The sequence below is a fragment of the Chrysochloris asiatica genome, unplaced genomic scaffold, assembly GCF_000296735.1.
Source record: "Chrysochloris asiatica unplaced genomic scaffold, ChrAsi1.0 scaffold00110, whole genome shotgun sequence".
NCBI classification, from domain to species: Eukaryota; Metazoa; Chordata; class Mammalia; order Afrosoricida; family Chrysochloridae; genus Chrysochloris; species Chrysochloris asiatica.
This window is the reverse complement of record NW_006408628.1, coordinates 3,093,423-3,110,828: the sequence shown is the minus strand read 5'-3', so window position 1 is coordinate 3,110,828 and position 17,406 is coordinate 3,093,423. Positions and strand designations below refer to the sequence as shown.

At 38.5% G+C, this 17,406-nt stretch overlaps 1 protein-coding gene across 1 annotated transcript in view; it reads left to right on the top strand.

Moving 5' to 3' along the window:
• The window catches only part of BARD1 (BRCA1 associated RING domain 1), a 114,610-nt gene that overhangs the window by 87,865 nt on the left and 9,339 nt on the right, over positions 1–17,406 (top strand). The window contains exons 8-9 of the mRNA XM_006867785.1: positions 8,773–8,908; positions 9,684–9,776. Coding sequence (XP_006867847.1) covers positions 8,773–8,908; positions 9,684–9,776 — 229 coding nt within the window. The remainder of the gene's footprint in view (positions 1–8,772; positions 8,909–9,683; positions 9,777–17,406) is intronic.

Sequence of the window (17,406 nt, the reverse complement as noted above, 5' to 3'; positions counted from 1 at the left end):
GGCTTTCTGCTCCCGTAAAGATTTACAGCCTCAGAAACCCTGTACAGAGTCGCTATGAGTCAGAACCGACTCCACGGCACATAACAACAACAACATATCTGATAGTGTTTCTCTGGTATTCATAAGGTTTTCAGTGACTAAATATTTGGAGGTAGTTTGTCACTCCTTCTTCCTAGTCTGTCTTCATCTGGAAGCTCATCTAAAACCTGTCCACCATGGTTGACCCTGCTGGTATTTAAAATATCCATTGCGTAGCTTCCAGAGTCAAAGCAACTCACAAGCCACCACAGTACAGCAAACTGACAGATGAGTGGTGGATTCAGTAGAAACATAGAATAGAGAGAAGATAACTTCAGTAGGGAATAGGGAGAGCTTCACAGAGTAAATGACAGAGAAGGTGATTTTAGCAGGAAATTGAGTAAAATGCTTTTATCTGGAAATAATGAAAAACCTTTATTACATATTATGTATTAGTTTTAGTTTAGAAAAACCTTTATTACATATTATGTATTATTATGTATTAGTTAATCCTATTTTGGAATCCTGGTATGTGGCAAGGTAATGTACTGGGCTGCATGGTTAGCGGTTCAAATCCACCAGCTGCTCCTTGGAAATTATATATGGGTTTCACTGTGAATCCAAACCGACTTGAAGACACTTAACAACAACAACAACAATCCTATTTGGGGGAAAATGAAGCTGTTAAAGACTTTATTTTGCTTGGATCCACAATCAACACTTAAGGATGCTTAAAAAGAAGTCAAACAACGAATTACATCAGGCAAATCTGCTGCACAAGACCTCTCAAAGTGTCAGTGAGGAGAGGACTAAGATGTGTCTGTTCCAAGCCATGGGATTTTCAAGAGCCTCATGTGCATGTGTTGGACAGTAAATAAGACCATAGAAAATTGACTTATTTGAATTGTGGTGTTGGAGAAGAATATTGAAAATACCATGAACTTCCAGAAGAACAAGCAGATTTGTTTTGGAAGAGTTAGAGTCAGAGTGCTCGTGAGAAGCTAGGATGTGAGATTTCGTCTTTCATACTTCGGACACTTTATCAGGAAGGACCAGTCCTTGGAGAAGGACATCGTGCTTGATAAAGTGGAGGGTCACCAAAAAAGAGAAAGACTCCAAGGAGATGTGTTGGCACTTTGGCAGCAGCGATGGCCTTACACCTAACAGCAATTATGAGGCTGGCACAAGACTGAGCAGTGTTTCCTTCTGTTACGCATAGGGGTGCTATGAGGCGGAACCGACTTGAAGGTACTTAACAACAACAATAACAGCTACATTGTAAGACAGCTTTGCATTTCGCTAATTCGATGGTTAGTGACTGCAGCAAGGACCCACATCCTGTTTGCCTTGCCATCCTCAGTGTGGCAGCCTTGTCTTCATGAATCTCTCCTCATGTCACTGGATGATTGCCACAGTTCCAAAGGGAGCTGTACCAAGCTGAAAAAAGTACAGACCAATGCCTTTCCAAAAACCTTACAAGGAACTGCTCTCTATGTGTTATTGGTTGGAACTGGATCTCATGAATGGTTTTGCCATTCCCTTGAGTTGGGTATAGGATTAAGCCCTTAAAGGATGGATATGTGAACAAAACTGTATGTAGGAAATGACTGAACGTTTCAATGGACAACAGTATCTTTTGCACCAGGTATAAAGGTGGAGGCAGCATTGTTCAGAGAGTAGAGGCATAAAAGACCTTGGAAATTTGAAGCATTATATTTCTTTAGTAGACTATCCCCAGAGTGTTTTTAAATGGAATGCTATAGTGTAGAGAAAAGTTAGTGGGAAGAAAATGAAGGCTAGTTGTTGTTGTTAAGTACCATGGAGTCGGTTCCGACTCACAGTGACCCTGCACGGGGTTTCCGAGGCTGTGAATCTGTACGCCTCATCTTTCTCCTGCGGAACCGCTGGTAATTTCAAACTGCTGTCCTTGAGATTGGCAGCCTGATTTGTAACCACTATGCTATCAGGGCTTGGAGGTAGTTATTATCAGAATCCAGGTAAGAAATAGTGAAAACTATCACAAAGAGTGATATGAGAGATTAAAAGGGATTTTAGAGGTCTAGGAGGTGGACTCACAGTATCTTATTAATAATGATTGCTCAAATGAGGGACAATGAGAAAAAGGGACAAATTGGAATCTAGAGTCACTCTGAGGGGACACCTTGACTAGTGCTGGGTGGAGATAAGGAGGTGACCTGAGGCATTTGCAATTTGATGTGGCCATAGGTGTGCTGCCTTGGCTATTTAGCTTTATAATTAGAAGCTTCTGTGCCTTCTTCTGCTGTAGCATTCTGCCCTCTAAGTGTGCCCCCCAGCTATAGTTTTGGTAATGAACTGTAAGCAAACCTCAAAAGTCAGCAGGCCAGTTTCTTCCTTTTACAGATGAAAAACCATGACCTAAGGAGACTGTGATTTTCCCAGGGTTAACCAGACATAAAAAATTGAATGGACCCGTTAAAACTCAAATTTATTCAATCTTAGATCCGTACTCCTTCATTCTCACCATCCATAGCAACTATAAATCAACACTTAACTTTATTCATTTGAACTTGAACTCTCCTGGCAGAACATTGCTTAACTGAGCTGTCTTTTGCCAATGTTCCTTTTATTTAAAAGCTGGGGAGGGATTATTTTAAATGTTTCAAAAACCACGCTATTTTTGATAGCATTCTTGGAGTCTAGGCATGGCAGTGTCCTTCAGAAAATAGCAAAATGATTATCCCTCTCTCTCAGTGCTACTATCCAGCTGCATCTGGGCTTTTGTACAATTTAAGAAATACTTTTTTGGTGGTTTTTATTTTTTCATGTTACAGGGACATGGCCCGTTATCACTTATTCTCTTAATAGTATATACTTGCTTAAGGGAGGCTAATGAATGATACCGAGTCTTTCTGAATTGGAAGAGTAATTTATGTGCTGTCCTTCAATGGAAGCTGTGGACTTGGCCTTCTTTCCATCAGCTGCTACCGAACTCCTGTGCACTCACTTGTTTTCAGTCACCTTGTTACGTGACTCCTCCAACCACGCCCATAGTTCAGGGCCTCTGCACCAGCTGTGGGTCAGGAGTAAATGTGGGCTGTCACATCCTTAACTTCCTTCACCTCTTGCTCTGGTCTCATCTTACGCACGAGGCCTCTGATTATTAAATAGCAATCTCCCAGACCTCTTCCCCTCTCACCTTGCTGTATTTTGTTGTTACTATTAAGCTTTGTCAAGTCGATTCTGACTCATAACTACCCCATAGAGGGTTTCTGAGAAGAAGCTGGTGGGTTTGAACCACTGACCTTAGGGTTAGCAGTCCAGTGCTTATCTCACAGTGCTTCACCAGGATGCCTGCTTTCTATTTACCACACTGTTTATCACCTGGCATAATACACGTTTATTTTATTCTTTTTTTTCTTTTTCTGGAATATAAACTGTGTGAGCAGGGACTTGGCCCTTGTTTGCTCTAGCCCCAGCACCCAGAACAAAGTCTGTCTCCTAGTGGTCCTCACTAAGTGTTGGTGAGGCATGGGTTAGGTTGGCTGATGCAGGAAACCTCACACACAGGGAAAGGACAGTAATAAGTGGCTCGGGTTTACATTTCTCTGCTCTCTATTTGAATTTTTATATATTTCAAGTAAAGATGATTGATGCTTGGAAGCACTACTTTAAATGAAGAAGCAGACTCTTAAGTTTGTGTTTGTTCGGGACCCTCGAGGTGGTTTCAACTCCTAGTGACCCTCTCTGCACACAACAGAAGGAAACACTGGTGTGGTGCCATCTCCACAGTCCTAGCTGTGTTGGAGCGCATTGTTGCACCACTGTCTCAGTCCATCTTGTTGGTGGTCGTCTTTTTGGCTGACCCTCTGCCAAGTATGATGTCCTACTCCAGGTCCCTCCTGGTAACACGTCCGATGCATATGACATGGAATCTCACCATCCTTGCTTCTAAAGATCATTCGAGCTATGCTTCTACCAAAACTGATGCATTCATTCTTCTGATCGTCCATGGCATATTCAGTGTTCTCCAGCAATGTTATTCAGAGGACTCGGTTGGTCTCTGGTTTTCAAAAGACACTTAGTATATTTATTTTGGTACTTCTTTGTCCATGATCCTTTTTAAGCAGGTTGTCATCCTTTTTATCCTTTCCAGTTGTTGTTGTTGTTGTTACTGTTATTATTTGGTAAACACATCAGTTAAGAATAGCTAACGATTTTTATTTCCTGGGGTAGCACTGTAGGATAAGCACTGGGCCACACGTCGGTTTGAACTGTGGGGTCAGTGGTTCAAATTCACAAGCTATTCCTTGGAAAACCTATACAGGGTTACTATAAGTTGAAACCAACTCACAACAACAGTGATTTAATTTAAGAAGTATCATTATGGGTCATTCTTTAGAGTTTGTTTAATGCCATTGTTCATAGCATCTAATCGCTGTACAGTAGGATATTTATCATACCTTTTTTGAGCCTCATGGGTCTTTGTTGTTGTTGTTAAGTGCTTTCGAGTTAGTTCCAACTAGTAACTACCCTGAATAGGGTTTTTGAGGAGTGACTGGTAGGTTTTAACTGCCAAACTTGGAATTAGCTGTCCAGTGTTGCTTTTACAGAGCCACACCAGGACGGAAACCTCGGCTTATTCTTGTATTTTTTATGCAAATTATCAAAACAAAGCACTATGATAGAAACTGCTTGACCCACTTTGGTGCTTTCCTTGGGCTGGTGGAAGTAGTATCGTGGGCTGTTTTTAGAACTAATGTATTGCCATTCTTGTTTTTTGTGCAAAGAACTAACTTACAGTTGAAGTGGTGCTACATAAATTGAGAAGTAATATGTTCCATTTAAAGTTAACTGACACAAATTTATAAAATACTGGTTTTTGAGATTATTCTCAGTCCTGGTGTGGCGCTGTGTTTTAATACGCTGAACTGCAAGGCCAGTGGTTCAAGCTCACCAGCTGCTCCTCAGAAACCCTATACAGTATGGCTATGAGTTAGAACCTACTTGATGCCACTTAACAACAACAGTATTGACTGATCCATAAGATACACAAACTATTTTCATGTTGTTGTTGTTAAGTGCCATCGAGTTGGATCCAACCCATAGCGACCCTGTACAGGGTTTCTGAGGAGTGACTGGTGAGTTTGAACTGCCGACCTTGCAGTTCAAACGTCTTTGCTGCTATGTTGCTAATGAGGCCTGACCCAAATCATGGTATTTTCAATAACCTCATATGCTTGTGAAAGCTGCACAGTGAATAAGGAAGACTGTAGAAGAATTGATGCCTTTGAGTTATGGTGTTGGAGGAGAATATTGAAAGTGCCATGGACTGCCAAAAGAACCAATAGATCCATTTTGAAAGAAGTGCAGCCAGAGTGCTCCCTGGAGGTCAGGATGGCCAAACTTCATCTCTCATACTTTGGACATATTGTCAGGAGGGACCAGTCACTGGAGAAGGATATCATGTTTGGTAATGTGGAGAACATGCTAAGGAGTGATTAAAGGAGCTCTGGCAGTGGTTATAGGCAGCTAACATCAAGTTCAGCAGTTCGAAACTACGAGTTGTTCCTCAGGAGAAAGATGAGGCTTTCTGTTCCCATAAAGATTTACAGCCTCGGAAACCCTATGCAAGGTTCCTATGAGTCAGAAATGACTCTACAGCACATCACCATCACCACAGAGTTTACTTTAGACTTAGATACATCGTGTTACAGTTTAATGAATGGAACTAATGCTTCTATGAAATGTGAGGTCCATATGTGCCGGCATAGGGAACCAACCAGTTAAGCTACTTGAGCCTTGGAGGTGAGAGTGTGGGGGTGGGCTGTCACTCATTCAGGTAGCTGTAATGTTGTTGTTTTTTTTAATGTTTTATTGTGAATTGTGTGATAGTCTACATGGGAGAACATCAGCTTATCATTCATTCCATCATCCATCACTTCATTGGCATAGTTATCATCCTGTCAGCTGTAATGTTTTAAAATGGGAATCTCTTTAAAGAATGTGCATAAGGTTGCTATGAGTCCGTACCGACTCAGTGGTACTAACGACAGCTGTTGTTGCTGTTAGGTGCCGCCGAATCAGCTCTGATTCACAGCAACCCAGTGCAGAACAGAATGAAACACTACCTGATCCTGCACCAGCCTCACCATTGTTATGTTGAACCCACTGTTACTGCCACTGTGCCAATCCACCTTGTTGGGGGCCCTCCACTTTTTTGCTTATCCTTTACTTTCCCAAGAATGGTATTCTTTTCAGTGACTCATCTCCCCTACAACATGTCCAAAGAATGAGACAAAGTCTTAATATTCTGAGTTCCAAGGAGCATCTGTTGGCTGCTACTATAGCCAAGAAGCCCTGGTTATAATAGTAACTGCAAGGTCAGCGGATCAAACCCATCAGCCACTCTGAGGGATAGAAATGAGACCGTAGCAAATCTGCTATACAAGGCGTCTCTTAAGTGTTGAAGAGCAAAGATGTTAGTTTCAGGATGAAGGTGCACCTGACTCAAGCCATTGTGTTTTCAATAACCTCGTATGCATATGAAAGTTGGACAATGAATAAGGAAGACTGTACAAGAATTGATGCATGTAAGATAAGGTGTTGAAGAAGAATATTACAAGTATCATGGACTGCCAAAAAAACAAATAGATCTGTGTTGGAAGAAATACAGCCAGAATGCTCCCTGGAAGCCAGGATGGCCAGACCTATTATCTCTGGAGAAGTATATCATGTTTGTTAGAGGGTTGGAGGAAACAAGGAAGACACCCTCAATGAGATGGATTGGCACAGTGACAGCAGCAATGGGCTCAAATGTAGCAATGATTGTGAGGTTGGCGCAGGACTGGGCAGTGTTCTGTTCTGTTGTGCATAGGGTTGCTGTGAGTCGGTACCAGTTTGAAGGCATGTAACACCACCAACATGTTGTGAATTGAGTGAAGGTTTACAGAGCAGATCATTAGTTTAGTTGTATTTTAAGTCAGTCATACAGTGGGTTTGTTTCATCTCAGTTGCAATCCCTTGATGTAATAATACTGATCCCACATCCTGTATTTCTTATACAAATACCTTCTGTCAAATCCTTTATATATTTGTTGGTATTCTCCTGTGTCCCTCCCACAACCTATTTATCGATTCCATGTATTTACCTGTAAATCAGTCTTATTGCAGGATTGTGTGTATAACAGTGCTTACCTTTTATGCACTTTAACTCTGGTACTCTTCCATGTCTGCCAGTCATCATCAATTTTCTGCCAACCTCCCTCTTGTTGTATATTGCCTTCCCCATCATCCAAGCTGACATGTGTCTACCCTCTAGCCAGAATTACTCTTATTTCCCTCCACCCCTGGTAACCATCAAAGAATGTTTGTTTTGGGTTCATGCGAAAAGCTTTTTTCGCCTTTTTGCAGTAGTGGTCTCATACAATATTTGTCCTTTTATGATTGACTAATACCTCATAACACGGATGTCTACTACCAGGTTCCACCATGTTATGAGTTATTTCACAAAATCATCCTAATTCTTCAATGCTGCTTAGTATTTAATTGTGTTCATGCACCAGAGTTTATCCATTGAAAGGCATTTAGGTTGTCTCCATCTTTGTGGCTAGTGCTGCAATAAACATGGGCATGTATATATCTGTTTCTTATAAAAAAGACAAAGATTTCTGACTTCCCTAGAATACATACCAAGTAGAGGGATTGCTGGGTGATATGGTATTTCTAACTTTCTGAGGAAGCGCCATATCATTTTTTAAAACAGTTTTTATTGTAAATTGAGTGGTAGTTTACCTGCGAGAACATCAGTTTTATACTCATCCTATAGTGCGTTGTTTCATTGCAATGACTGCAGTCCCCTCCGTGCATCATCAGTCAACAGCAGTTGCTTCCATTTCCCCTTTTTTGTTAATGTACGCAGAGACACTCAGGAATCTGGAATCCTTGAAACAACCAAAGGCGCCATTATCATTTTCCTTAGTGGTGGCCTCTCAATAGCGTAGGAAGACTCCCATTTCATCACACGCTCGCCATCATGTGTTGTTTTCTGTTTCATTAAACTTTGCTATTACTGCTGGGGTGAGATGACATCTCACTGTTGTTTTGATTTGCATCTCTTTAATGACTAATTAGCGTAGTGGTTACGGCTAACCTCAGAGTCAGCAGTTCGAAACTACCAGCTGTTCCGTGAGAGAAACATGAAGCTTTCTGTTCCTGTAAAGATTTGCAGCCTTGGAAACTCTGTGCAAGGTCGCTATGAGTCAGAACCAACTCCATGGCACGTAATGACAACGACGACTAATGATCGGGAGCATTTCTTCAACAAATGTGTTTTCTTGTCTTTGGGAGGTCACCATTTTTATAGCAATCTTACGTGCCCTAAGCCTGGCTTTTTATCACTGAGACAATCTCAGTGTGAAACAAGTTGAGGGTTACTCCACTGGAATAAATAATCAGTGGGGCTATAGGATACTGAGAATTGGGGGAGTTGGGGTTACTTGAAACACAAAAAAGGGCTTACTGGTGACAGAATGAAGATGTAAGACTCAAGAGAGATCTGTATTAGTATCAAGGATACATTATGCTATGGATATGCAGTGAAATCACAAATAGTGTTATTGATTCAGGGAAAATAAATAGAACAATAGTCAGTGGGCATTACTGGGTGTAGAGTAAGCTAAATAATAACAGTCACTCTTATATGAAGTGACAGTTTCATGTTTTCCTCCATTCTTTAAATGTTTATAACTCTGGATTCTCCTTTTACATTAGCAGATGAACTCTGGTCAGCGTAGAGGGGATAGACCTCTTGTGCTTATAGGCAGTGGCCTTTCCACAGAACAGCACAGCATGCTCAGTGAGCTTGCAGCAGTTCTTAAGGCTAAAAAATGTGCTGAGTTTGACAGTACAGGTAAGGGTTTTTATTGACTTATCCTTTCTTGTTTTTGGGGTTTTTTCCCCACGTTTAGTCTTAGAAGTGGGTTTTCCCTGATGGGATGACTAGTCTTGCCTTGATGCCTCCAACGTATTTGTCTTTAAGTCGGATTTTTTAAAAAAGGATATAACCCCTTAAGAGGACTCCCTTTGAAAATGTATGTGTGTTTTAGAGATTGGGATTTGACTGTATAATACGAGGAGGCTTCAAAAAGTTTGTGCGAAAAATGGAATTAAAATATAATATTTTTCCATGAAATTATTGAATCCCCATTGAATGCATCTTAAAATCAGTTTTAATTAGTTGTATCATTATAAGTTACTTTTAGGCTTAATGTAGTTATAAAACTTAAAGTTTATTTGCACATGTTTTAGGACAAAACAGTATGTCAGAAAAGCAGATTTATGAATTTGTTAATGACAACTAAATTGTAGTGTGATGCGTTGCTATAATTCCATAGCTGTAAGTTGAAAATAAAAGAAAAAAGTGTGTTTAATAATGTGGCATTAAGATATATGGTTTATGATCTAACAAATGTATGTTGATGACCTGGTTAGAGAATTAATTATGCTAAGTAAGTCTTGTACCTAAGTTTAAGAAGTAATGCCTCTGAAGTACATTTGGGCGTTAGTTTGTAAAATATAGTCTAATTCATTTATAAAGCTCAGTTAGCTGGTTATGGGTGAGAGCAGGCTACTTAGAGACTCTGTTTGTTTATCTCTGTGTTTCCCCTGCTGCTTTTGTATTCTAGTCACTCATGTCATTGTTCCTGGTGACACAGTTCAAAACACCCTGAAATGTATGCTTGGGATTCTCAGTGGATGCTGGATACTAAGATTTGACTGTAAGTATTTGTATTTGGGAGAATCACAACATAAATTAGGTAAGGCTGCCAATAATTATTTAAAGAACGTATGCTAATTCGTCTTACCTCTGGTTAGTCACTGCAGTTTGAAAAACTTCTCATATTAATGCTGTAATTTAGATGTTCTTGGTAACTGTCTGCACATATGTCCTGGTTTTAAAGGGTTTTTTCCCTACTATGGCAGCTATGTTAATAAGGAATAAAAGGACTTATATAGCAGACTTTTAAGCATCATCAGTCTATATTATTGTTATAGACCAAAAAAATCCCCAAACCTGTTGTCATCTAATCATTTCTTGACTAGTGAGTCATGTAGGGCAGAGTAGAGCTTCAGCGCTGCAGCTCGTATTTTCAACTGCCAACCTTTCTGTTAATAGCCAAGTGCTTAACCACTGGGCTGCACAGGCTCCTTTATGTGCTATATTAAACCTCTTAATAAACCCATATTTTAAATGTATTGCAGTGTAGGTGTATGAAATGGGAATTATTTATTTATTTATTTATTTTAATTTACCTGTATAACATCCTTTTTGCTTACTTAGCCGGTTCAGTGTATTTGACAGCTTTGGGGAATATAGACTGCCATGTACTACCTGACTGGGAGTGACTGTTCTCCCCGTCAGCCTGTTCTTGGTAGTCATACACCTCAGAACTGCCTGTTTTCACCTCCCCTGATGCTCATATGTTTGCCTTTCTTCATCTCGGATCTACTTTTTCTAGGATTTAAAGCAAAATAAAAAGAAAGCTCATACAGGGTTATTTTCTACTATCCAATCACCGAATAATCTACTTTTGATTGTATGGCTAAAATTGGACATTTGAAGTGGCCTTTTTTTGGTTAGCTAATTGTTTAGCAAACAATAGTGGCTTTAAAAGGGATGACAGTGAGGGACTCTTGTGATGCTATAGTTAGGGGCTCCTGACTATAGGTGCATATAGCTACATATGTGGTCAAATTACATCGAGTCCTGGTGTGGCGCTGCAGTGGAATGAGCTGGACCACAAGATCAGTTTGAACGCAACATTGCTATGGGTCAGAACCATCTCGACACTTAACTACAACAGCAACCATACGCAAACACAAGTGCATGTGTGTATAACTGATGAAGCCTGAATGCATCTCAGGAAAGCTATTCATATTAATTTCTTGGCCTTCATAGCTACATGCATACACACACACACACACACACACACACACACCCCAGTGTATCCACACACAAGTGCCTGAATAGCCAAAGCTGAGTAAGTCGTATGAATTGCACCATTGCCACTGTCTTGCCTTTTATATGGTACCACAGTTGTGTAAGACAGAGAGACATGGGAGATACTGGTGGAAAGTGCATGCAACTTCCCCATCCATTTCTTTACAGTCCCCTGTGAATCTATAATTATTTCAAAATAAAAGGGTTTAAAAAAAGAAAAGTGGGTATTTTTTATGACACTTTTCTTTTTAAGAAGCAAATAATGGATTAAAATAGGTTTTTATAAACTGTTTTACAGCTTCCCTGTGAAAGTTTTATGGTACAAGTGCTTGATTTATCAAGATCTTAATTATTAATTTAATGTTTAGTTTGACGTTGATTTGGTTTGTAGAGCAGTTTTTTTTCCAGCAATTGATATTCATGTCCTGTTTTAAATGCAGCTTCTTTTCGTCTTTGCTGATGCTGTCTGAGCCAGTGAAACAGCTGTGCCTAGCAATCTCTGTTGGTTGGTTACTTAGAACAGGGTTGTTTTTATTTATTGATATTTTTTATTTTATTGTTGTTGAAAATTCACAAGCAAAACATACACCAATTCAACAGTTTTTACATACACACTTCAGTAATACGGAAAACATTTTTTGAGTTTTGTATTCATTCTTAGTCCCCTTTTCTGAGTTGTTCCTCCTTCATTTGCACAAACTCACCAGTGCCTCCTAAGCTTCCTGTCTAATCTTCTAGATGCTGTTGTCCATTTGGTCTCATATACATAGTTCTTCAGAGACAATAATGCTCAAAGCAGATACTATTTACTAGCTAAGTGAAAGTATTGTGTGGTGCTAGGACGCCTTCCTCAGTCTCTGTTAGTAGTCCTTCCAGTCATTACCAGTTGAAGAAGTACGATTAGCAGTGGAACTGATTGGCCCTTTATATAGAAAATAAAAGTTTTCCACTGTGTCACAGTCTTATTTTTGTACCTTCTTTTCCTTTCAGAGCTGCAGCAAATCTTACTGAGCCTTAATGTTAAAAAAAGAAATTCATTTAAAATGGTTCCGTGATTATCGATGCTTTTGTACTGAACTTGCACTAGTGAGTGTGGGAGGGAATCGATTTTCATAATCACGAAGTCTCAGTCAGAAAGAAGCAATAGGAAATTTTGAATGTTAAACCATTTGCCATTCAACTTTGAACCGAGTTCTTGTGAATATGCTGAACTTGCACTTGGTTCTGTATACCGGCTACATGATTCATTTCCATAAAATTTGCCTTCTTTATGAAATGAAAGTTTTCTCACTTTAATGGCTCGGCCATGTCATTTTTATAGAACCATTGGCAGACTCAAACTGACTTAATTGTGTGATATTTGGTGATTCTCACAGTGCTGAATAACATATTCTCAATGGCTCTTGGAGAATAAAGGATGAATGGAATTGCTTTTTGAAGTTCATATCCCCATATTTTCTAGAACAGAATCCCAAGAGAAATAGGTTCAAGGTTTGGAACAATTTCTTTGGATAGTTACTGGGGTTTATAAGAGGAAGGCAAAAACCCTTAAATAACTTCTTCCCTAATATGTATTCCTATCAGTTTCTGTAGCTTTTCAGTACCAATCATCTCAGTTTGATTTAAAAAAACATGTTTCAGAACTATTCAAAAACTATATTTAAAAAAAGTTGGAGTATACCAAAGTTTTCAAAATTAGTTGTAAAGATTTATGGCATTTTTTAAAACTAGGCCTTGTGCTTGAGGATATCGGTACTTCATAGTAGACAAAGCCTGAACTAAGTTACCTACATAGGCACCTTAGTATTAATGTTCCATGGAATTTTCCAGAAATAAGTTAGGTTCATAGGAAGTTATATATGAAAAAATTTTTTATAGTTGTCTAAGATAATTGACTCATTTACACAGATTGACAGAAAGAAGTCAGATCCTCTGGTTCCAAAGTTTTCTGTTTAAATGTCTTTAGTCTTAGTTGGATAAAGTCTCTCTTTTTCAAGGTGGGTGGTTCAAACCCACAAGCTGCTTCTTGGAAACCCTATTCGATATGAGTCAACTAACTCGATGGCACTTAACATCAACAATGCATGTGAAGTATCCTCATGGGTTGAACATGCAGATTTGTGAATAGACTGTAATTAATACTGTCATGTCAGCCATTCTTTCTCACCATCACTATCTTACAGATATTCTGTTTTATACATATGAGGGAACTTCAAAAGCTCATAGAAAAATTCCATTATTTTTTCATTCCATTTAACATGAACATTTTGAAGTCCCCTTGTATTGTTCATAAATAAAAATTCGAGCTAAGAGTTGCTACTTTAAGGACAGTTTTGTGCTAAGATTCTGTTTTAACTCGCGTTTTTGGTGGCATTACCTCACGTACAGGTACTTGATAACCATCCATGTACAAGGGTGATCTTTAGCAATAACCAGAGTGACTTAGGCTGAAGAAATAGAAGATAGATAAATAATTCCATCTCTTGGGGAGACTATAGATAAGGTAAAACTGTATCCTAAAGATGCAAATTAGTCTTCAAACATAAAATATCTATTGTTTACATATTCTTTAGTATCTTTAGCAACTTCTTTATCTTAATTCTGCTTTCTCATTCTGCACATCATTGTGAAGGGATGAGCGTGGACTGCCATCTTTTCTTGAGTAATCTCCTCCTTTTCCTCACCCCCATTGAAGGTTAGATAAAGTCGCAGCTGTGGAAATTATAAAAGCCCTCATAAACCTAAGGAAAGGAGCTCTGGTAGCATAGTGGTTATGAATCGGGCTGCTAACCTCAGGGTCATCAGTTTGAAACTACCAGCTGTTCCACGAGAGAAAGATGAGGCTTTCTGCTCCCATAAAGATTTACAGCCTTGGAAACCCAGTACAGGGTTGCTATGAGTCAGAACCGACTCCATGGCACATCACAACAACAAACCTAAGGGATTTTCTGGAGGAATGCATCCCATGTTTGACTTTGAACTTAGGTCAGTGAGATGGTGAGTGCAATAGGATGTTTGTATTTTGTTTCTAGTTGAGCAGAAATCAATCTAAAAATTCTCTAAGAATAAAAATATATCAACATACTTGGATCTACTAATCCCATTGTTGAGAATTTACCCTAAACAAGTAATATAGAAGAAATACATGATTTACAGTATTCTTTTTTAAAGCACTTATACACAGTGGGTAAGCACTTGATTGGTAACTCAAGGTTGACAGTTTGAACTCACCATCGGCTCTATGGGAGAAAGATGCAGCAGTTTGTTTACATAACAGTCACACAGCCTTAAATACCTAGGGGTAGTTCCACTGTCCTATAAGTGTATGGATTAGAATTGAATCAGTGGCAGTGGATATTTCTAATAGCAGGAAGTAGCAGAGTATCCTAAATTTGAGAGTAACAATTGTGGAATTCTCTAAGATACTCTGTAAAAAAAATGCATATGCTTAGAAGATAAATAAATGTTAAGAGTAAATTATTTTGAAGAAATAAGATTGTTCACATTTTTTAAAAAAGCATAAAACAAGTATATCTCCACACCACAAGGTGTTTAAACACCACAAGGAAAATAACAAAAAGAAAACAGTGTTAAATTAGTAGGTTACCAAAGAGGTCTGTTTCTCAATGTCTTTAACAGTTTTACAAACAATGTTTGCTTATTAGATCAAATTCAACACAGAGGAAGATGTTCTGACCTTCTAGGGAGGGGCATTCCTTCTCCCTTTAGACAATTAACAAAACTCTGTTATAAAACTTTAGTCCATCTTCATTGTATTCCCTCATCTTTTGGGAGTAGCTGTGAATTGCAAAAAGCCTTCTTTTTTCTACTCTCTCCCATCTATATGATCTTTTTTCCCCCCCTTCTAAAATGAGGAAATGTGAATATAAATTCACAGACATCAGTGGTTTATATAGTTCAAGAAGGAAAATATCTATCCATTGATACTATATATGCTTTTATGAGATAGGCAAGAGTAATTGCTCATGATGCAGAGTAAAAAGAGCTCTTTTTTGAAGAGTAAGAACTTCTTTTAAAAAATTATTATAGCCCAGAATTCATAAGCTGTATTAGTATGCAGAGTCTGAGCTTTGCTAAGGTAGCCAGAGCTACCTTAATGACTTCAAGTTAATGATTTTGAGTTAAGAAGTGCTTTGGGAATTGGTCTGCTTACCTGTAAAAAAGTAATAATATCAGGGCAGAAGGAAAGTGTCATGGAATGGTAGACATGACCAAGAATACATTTGGGCTGAAGAATCCTCGTTTTAACAAGGTAAGCAGTTCATCCCTATACTCCTGCAAAATGAAAAGTTTTAGTCGAAATTTAAAATATAGAAAATATGAAAAGTAAGAAACATGAAGTAAGCTGACATTTTGGTAAAGATTGTGACACATTGTAAACTGTACATCATTCTGGCATATGCAGAATTCTATTTTACATACGTATTAATTTATTCATGTAGTCATTTCAGTTCAGAAATTATTAGCAAAGCTAACAAGAATGTGGTTATGTATTTGCTTTTTATTTCTTCAAAGGGGAGAGTAAGAGTCCATCTTTCTGCTGAGCAATTTTAGTGGCAGATGATAGAATAGTAGGAATTTTATTAAGCATATACAAAGGGCTTCAAAAAGTTCATGGGAAAATTCCCTTATATTTTCATTCCATTTTTAAAAAGGCCCTTGTATTACAAATATGAAATATTTTGGTTATATTCAAAGAAGTATTTTTAAATTGAAAATAACCTATCACCATTTTTTAAAAATCTTAGCCTATAAGGAACTAAGCATAGATGTAATCTGTATTTTTTGTAAATCATACTTTAGAGGAATTTATGACTAGGAAGTGTGAATGTTTTGATATTTTGTTTTAAATGGAAAATAGGTTAAGAATTCGACGTAGTTTAGTGTTTATTGAGTGAATAAAACCTTAAAATGTTATCTGCTAGCTTGACTAGTTAATTGAGTAATGCTCTAACTGGTGGTCTTGTTAGGGGCCATCGGTCAGTACCAACTCAGAGTGACCCTAAAGGAGATCTGATAGCATACTGGTTAAGAGTCGGGCTGATAACCTCAGGGTCAGCAGTTTGAAACTACCAGCTGTTCTGCGGAAGAAAGATGAGGCTTTCTGCTCCCGAAAAGATTTACAGCCTCAGAAACCCTATACAGGTCTCTATAAGTCGGAACCGACTTCACAGCACATCGCCACCACCACCACACAACAGAACGAAACACTGCCTGTTCTCGCGCCAACCTCATAATTGTTGCTACGTTTAAGCCCAAGGCTGCTGCCACTATGCCACTCCATCTTGTTGGGGGTCTAACTCTTTTCTCTGACCTTCTACTTTACAAAACATGGTATCTTTCTCTGGAAATTGCTCCTCCTGTAATAAGTTTGAACTGTGAGAGAAGAATTTTGGCAATCTAGCTTTCCAAGAAACTTTACTCCCATGCAAGTAAAGTTTTACTAAAGGTAATATAGAAATGCGTAATGTATTTTCTTAAGCCAGATGAAAAGACTCTAACAAGTGAATAAGTACCTCATGTCTTCAAAAGCAGAGCGCTGGGCTGCTAGCTATAGGTTGGAAGTTTGAACTCACCAACTATAAACTCTGAGGAAGAAAGATGAGGCTGTCTGCTGACATAAAGATTTACAGACCTGGAAACCCTTTGGAGCAGTTCTACTGTGGTGCTGTAGGATAATCACTGGACTGCTAACCAAAAGGTGGCTGTCTCTATAGTCATTGAAAGGTGGAAAATAAAGTGGAATGAATTGGGTTTTAAAGAATTTTCTCCCCCTCTTGTATAAGAAAGCAATAATATATGACTTTTAGCAGTGGTTTTTATTTCAAAATCTTTTTCAACCTCAAGGTCCATGGTTCGAGATCATCAACCGTTCCTCCAAAACCCTATATAGGGTCGCTATGGGTCGGAACTGACTCGATGGCACTTAACATCAACAACAACAATTTCTCTTAAATTCCTTCAGTTAGACCTTGTGATTATGAGTATTTTATTTTGAATTATAAAAAATTAAAAATGGTTCTTAGCTCACTGACCAGTGCATACACAGTCAGATTATAACTGTATTTTGTTTATAACGTGATGTTCATTGGAACCCTGTTGTGGCACTGTAGAATCGACACTTGACCATATGGTCAGTTTGAACTGCAAGGTCGGTGGTTCAAACGCATCAGCTGCTCCTTGAGTCAGAACTGATTTGATGTCACTTAACAACAGGAAGATTGTAGAAGAATTGATGCCTTTGAGTTTTTAAAAAATGGTGATAGGTTATTTTCAATTTAAAGATACTCCTTTGAATATAACCAAAATATTTCATATTTGTAATGCAAGGGCCTTTTTAAAAATGGAATGAAAATATAAGGGAATTTTCCCATGAACTTTTTGAA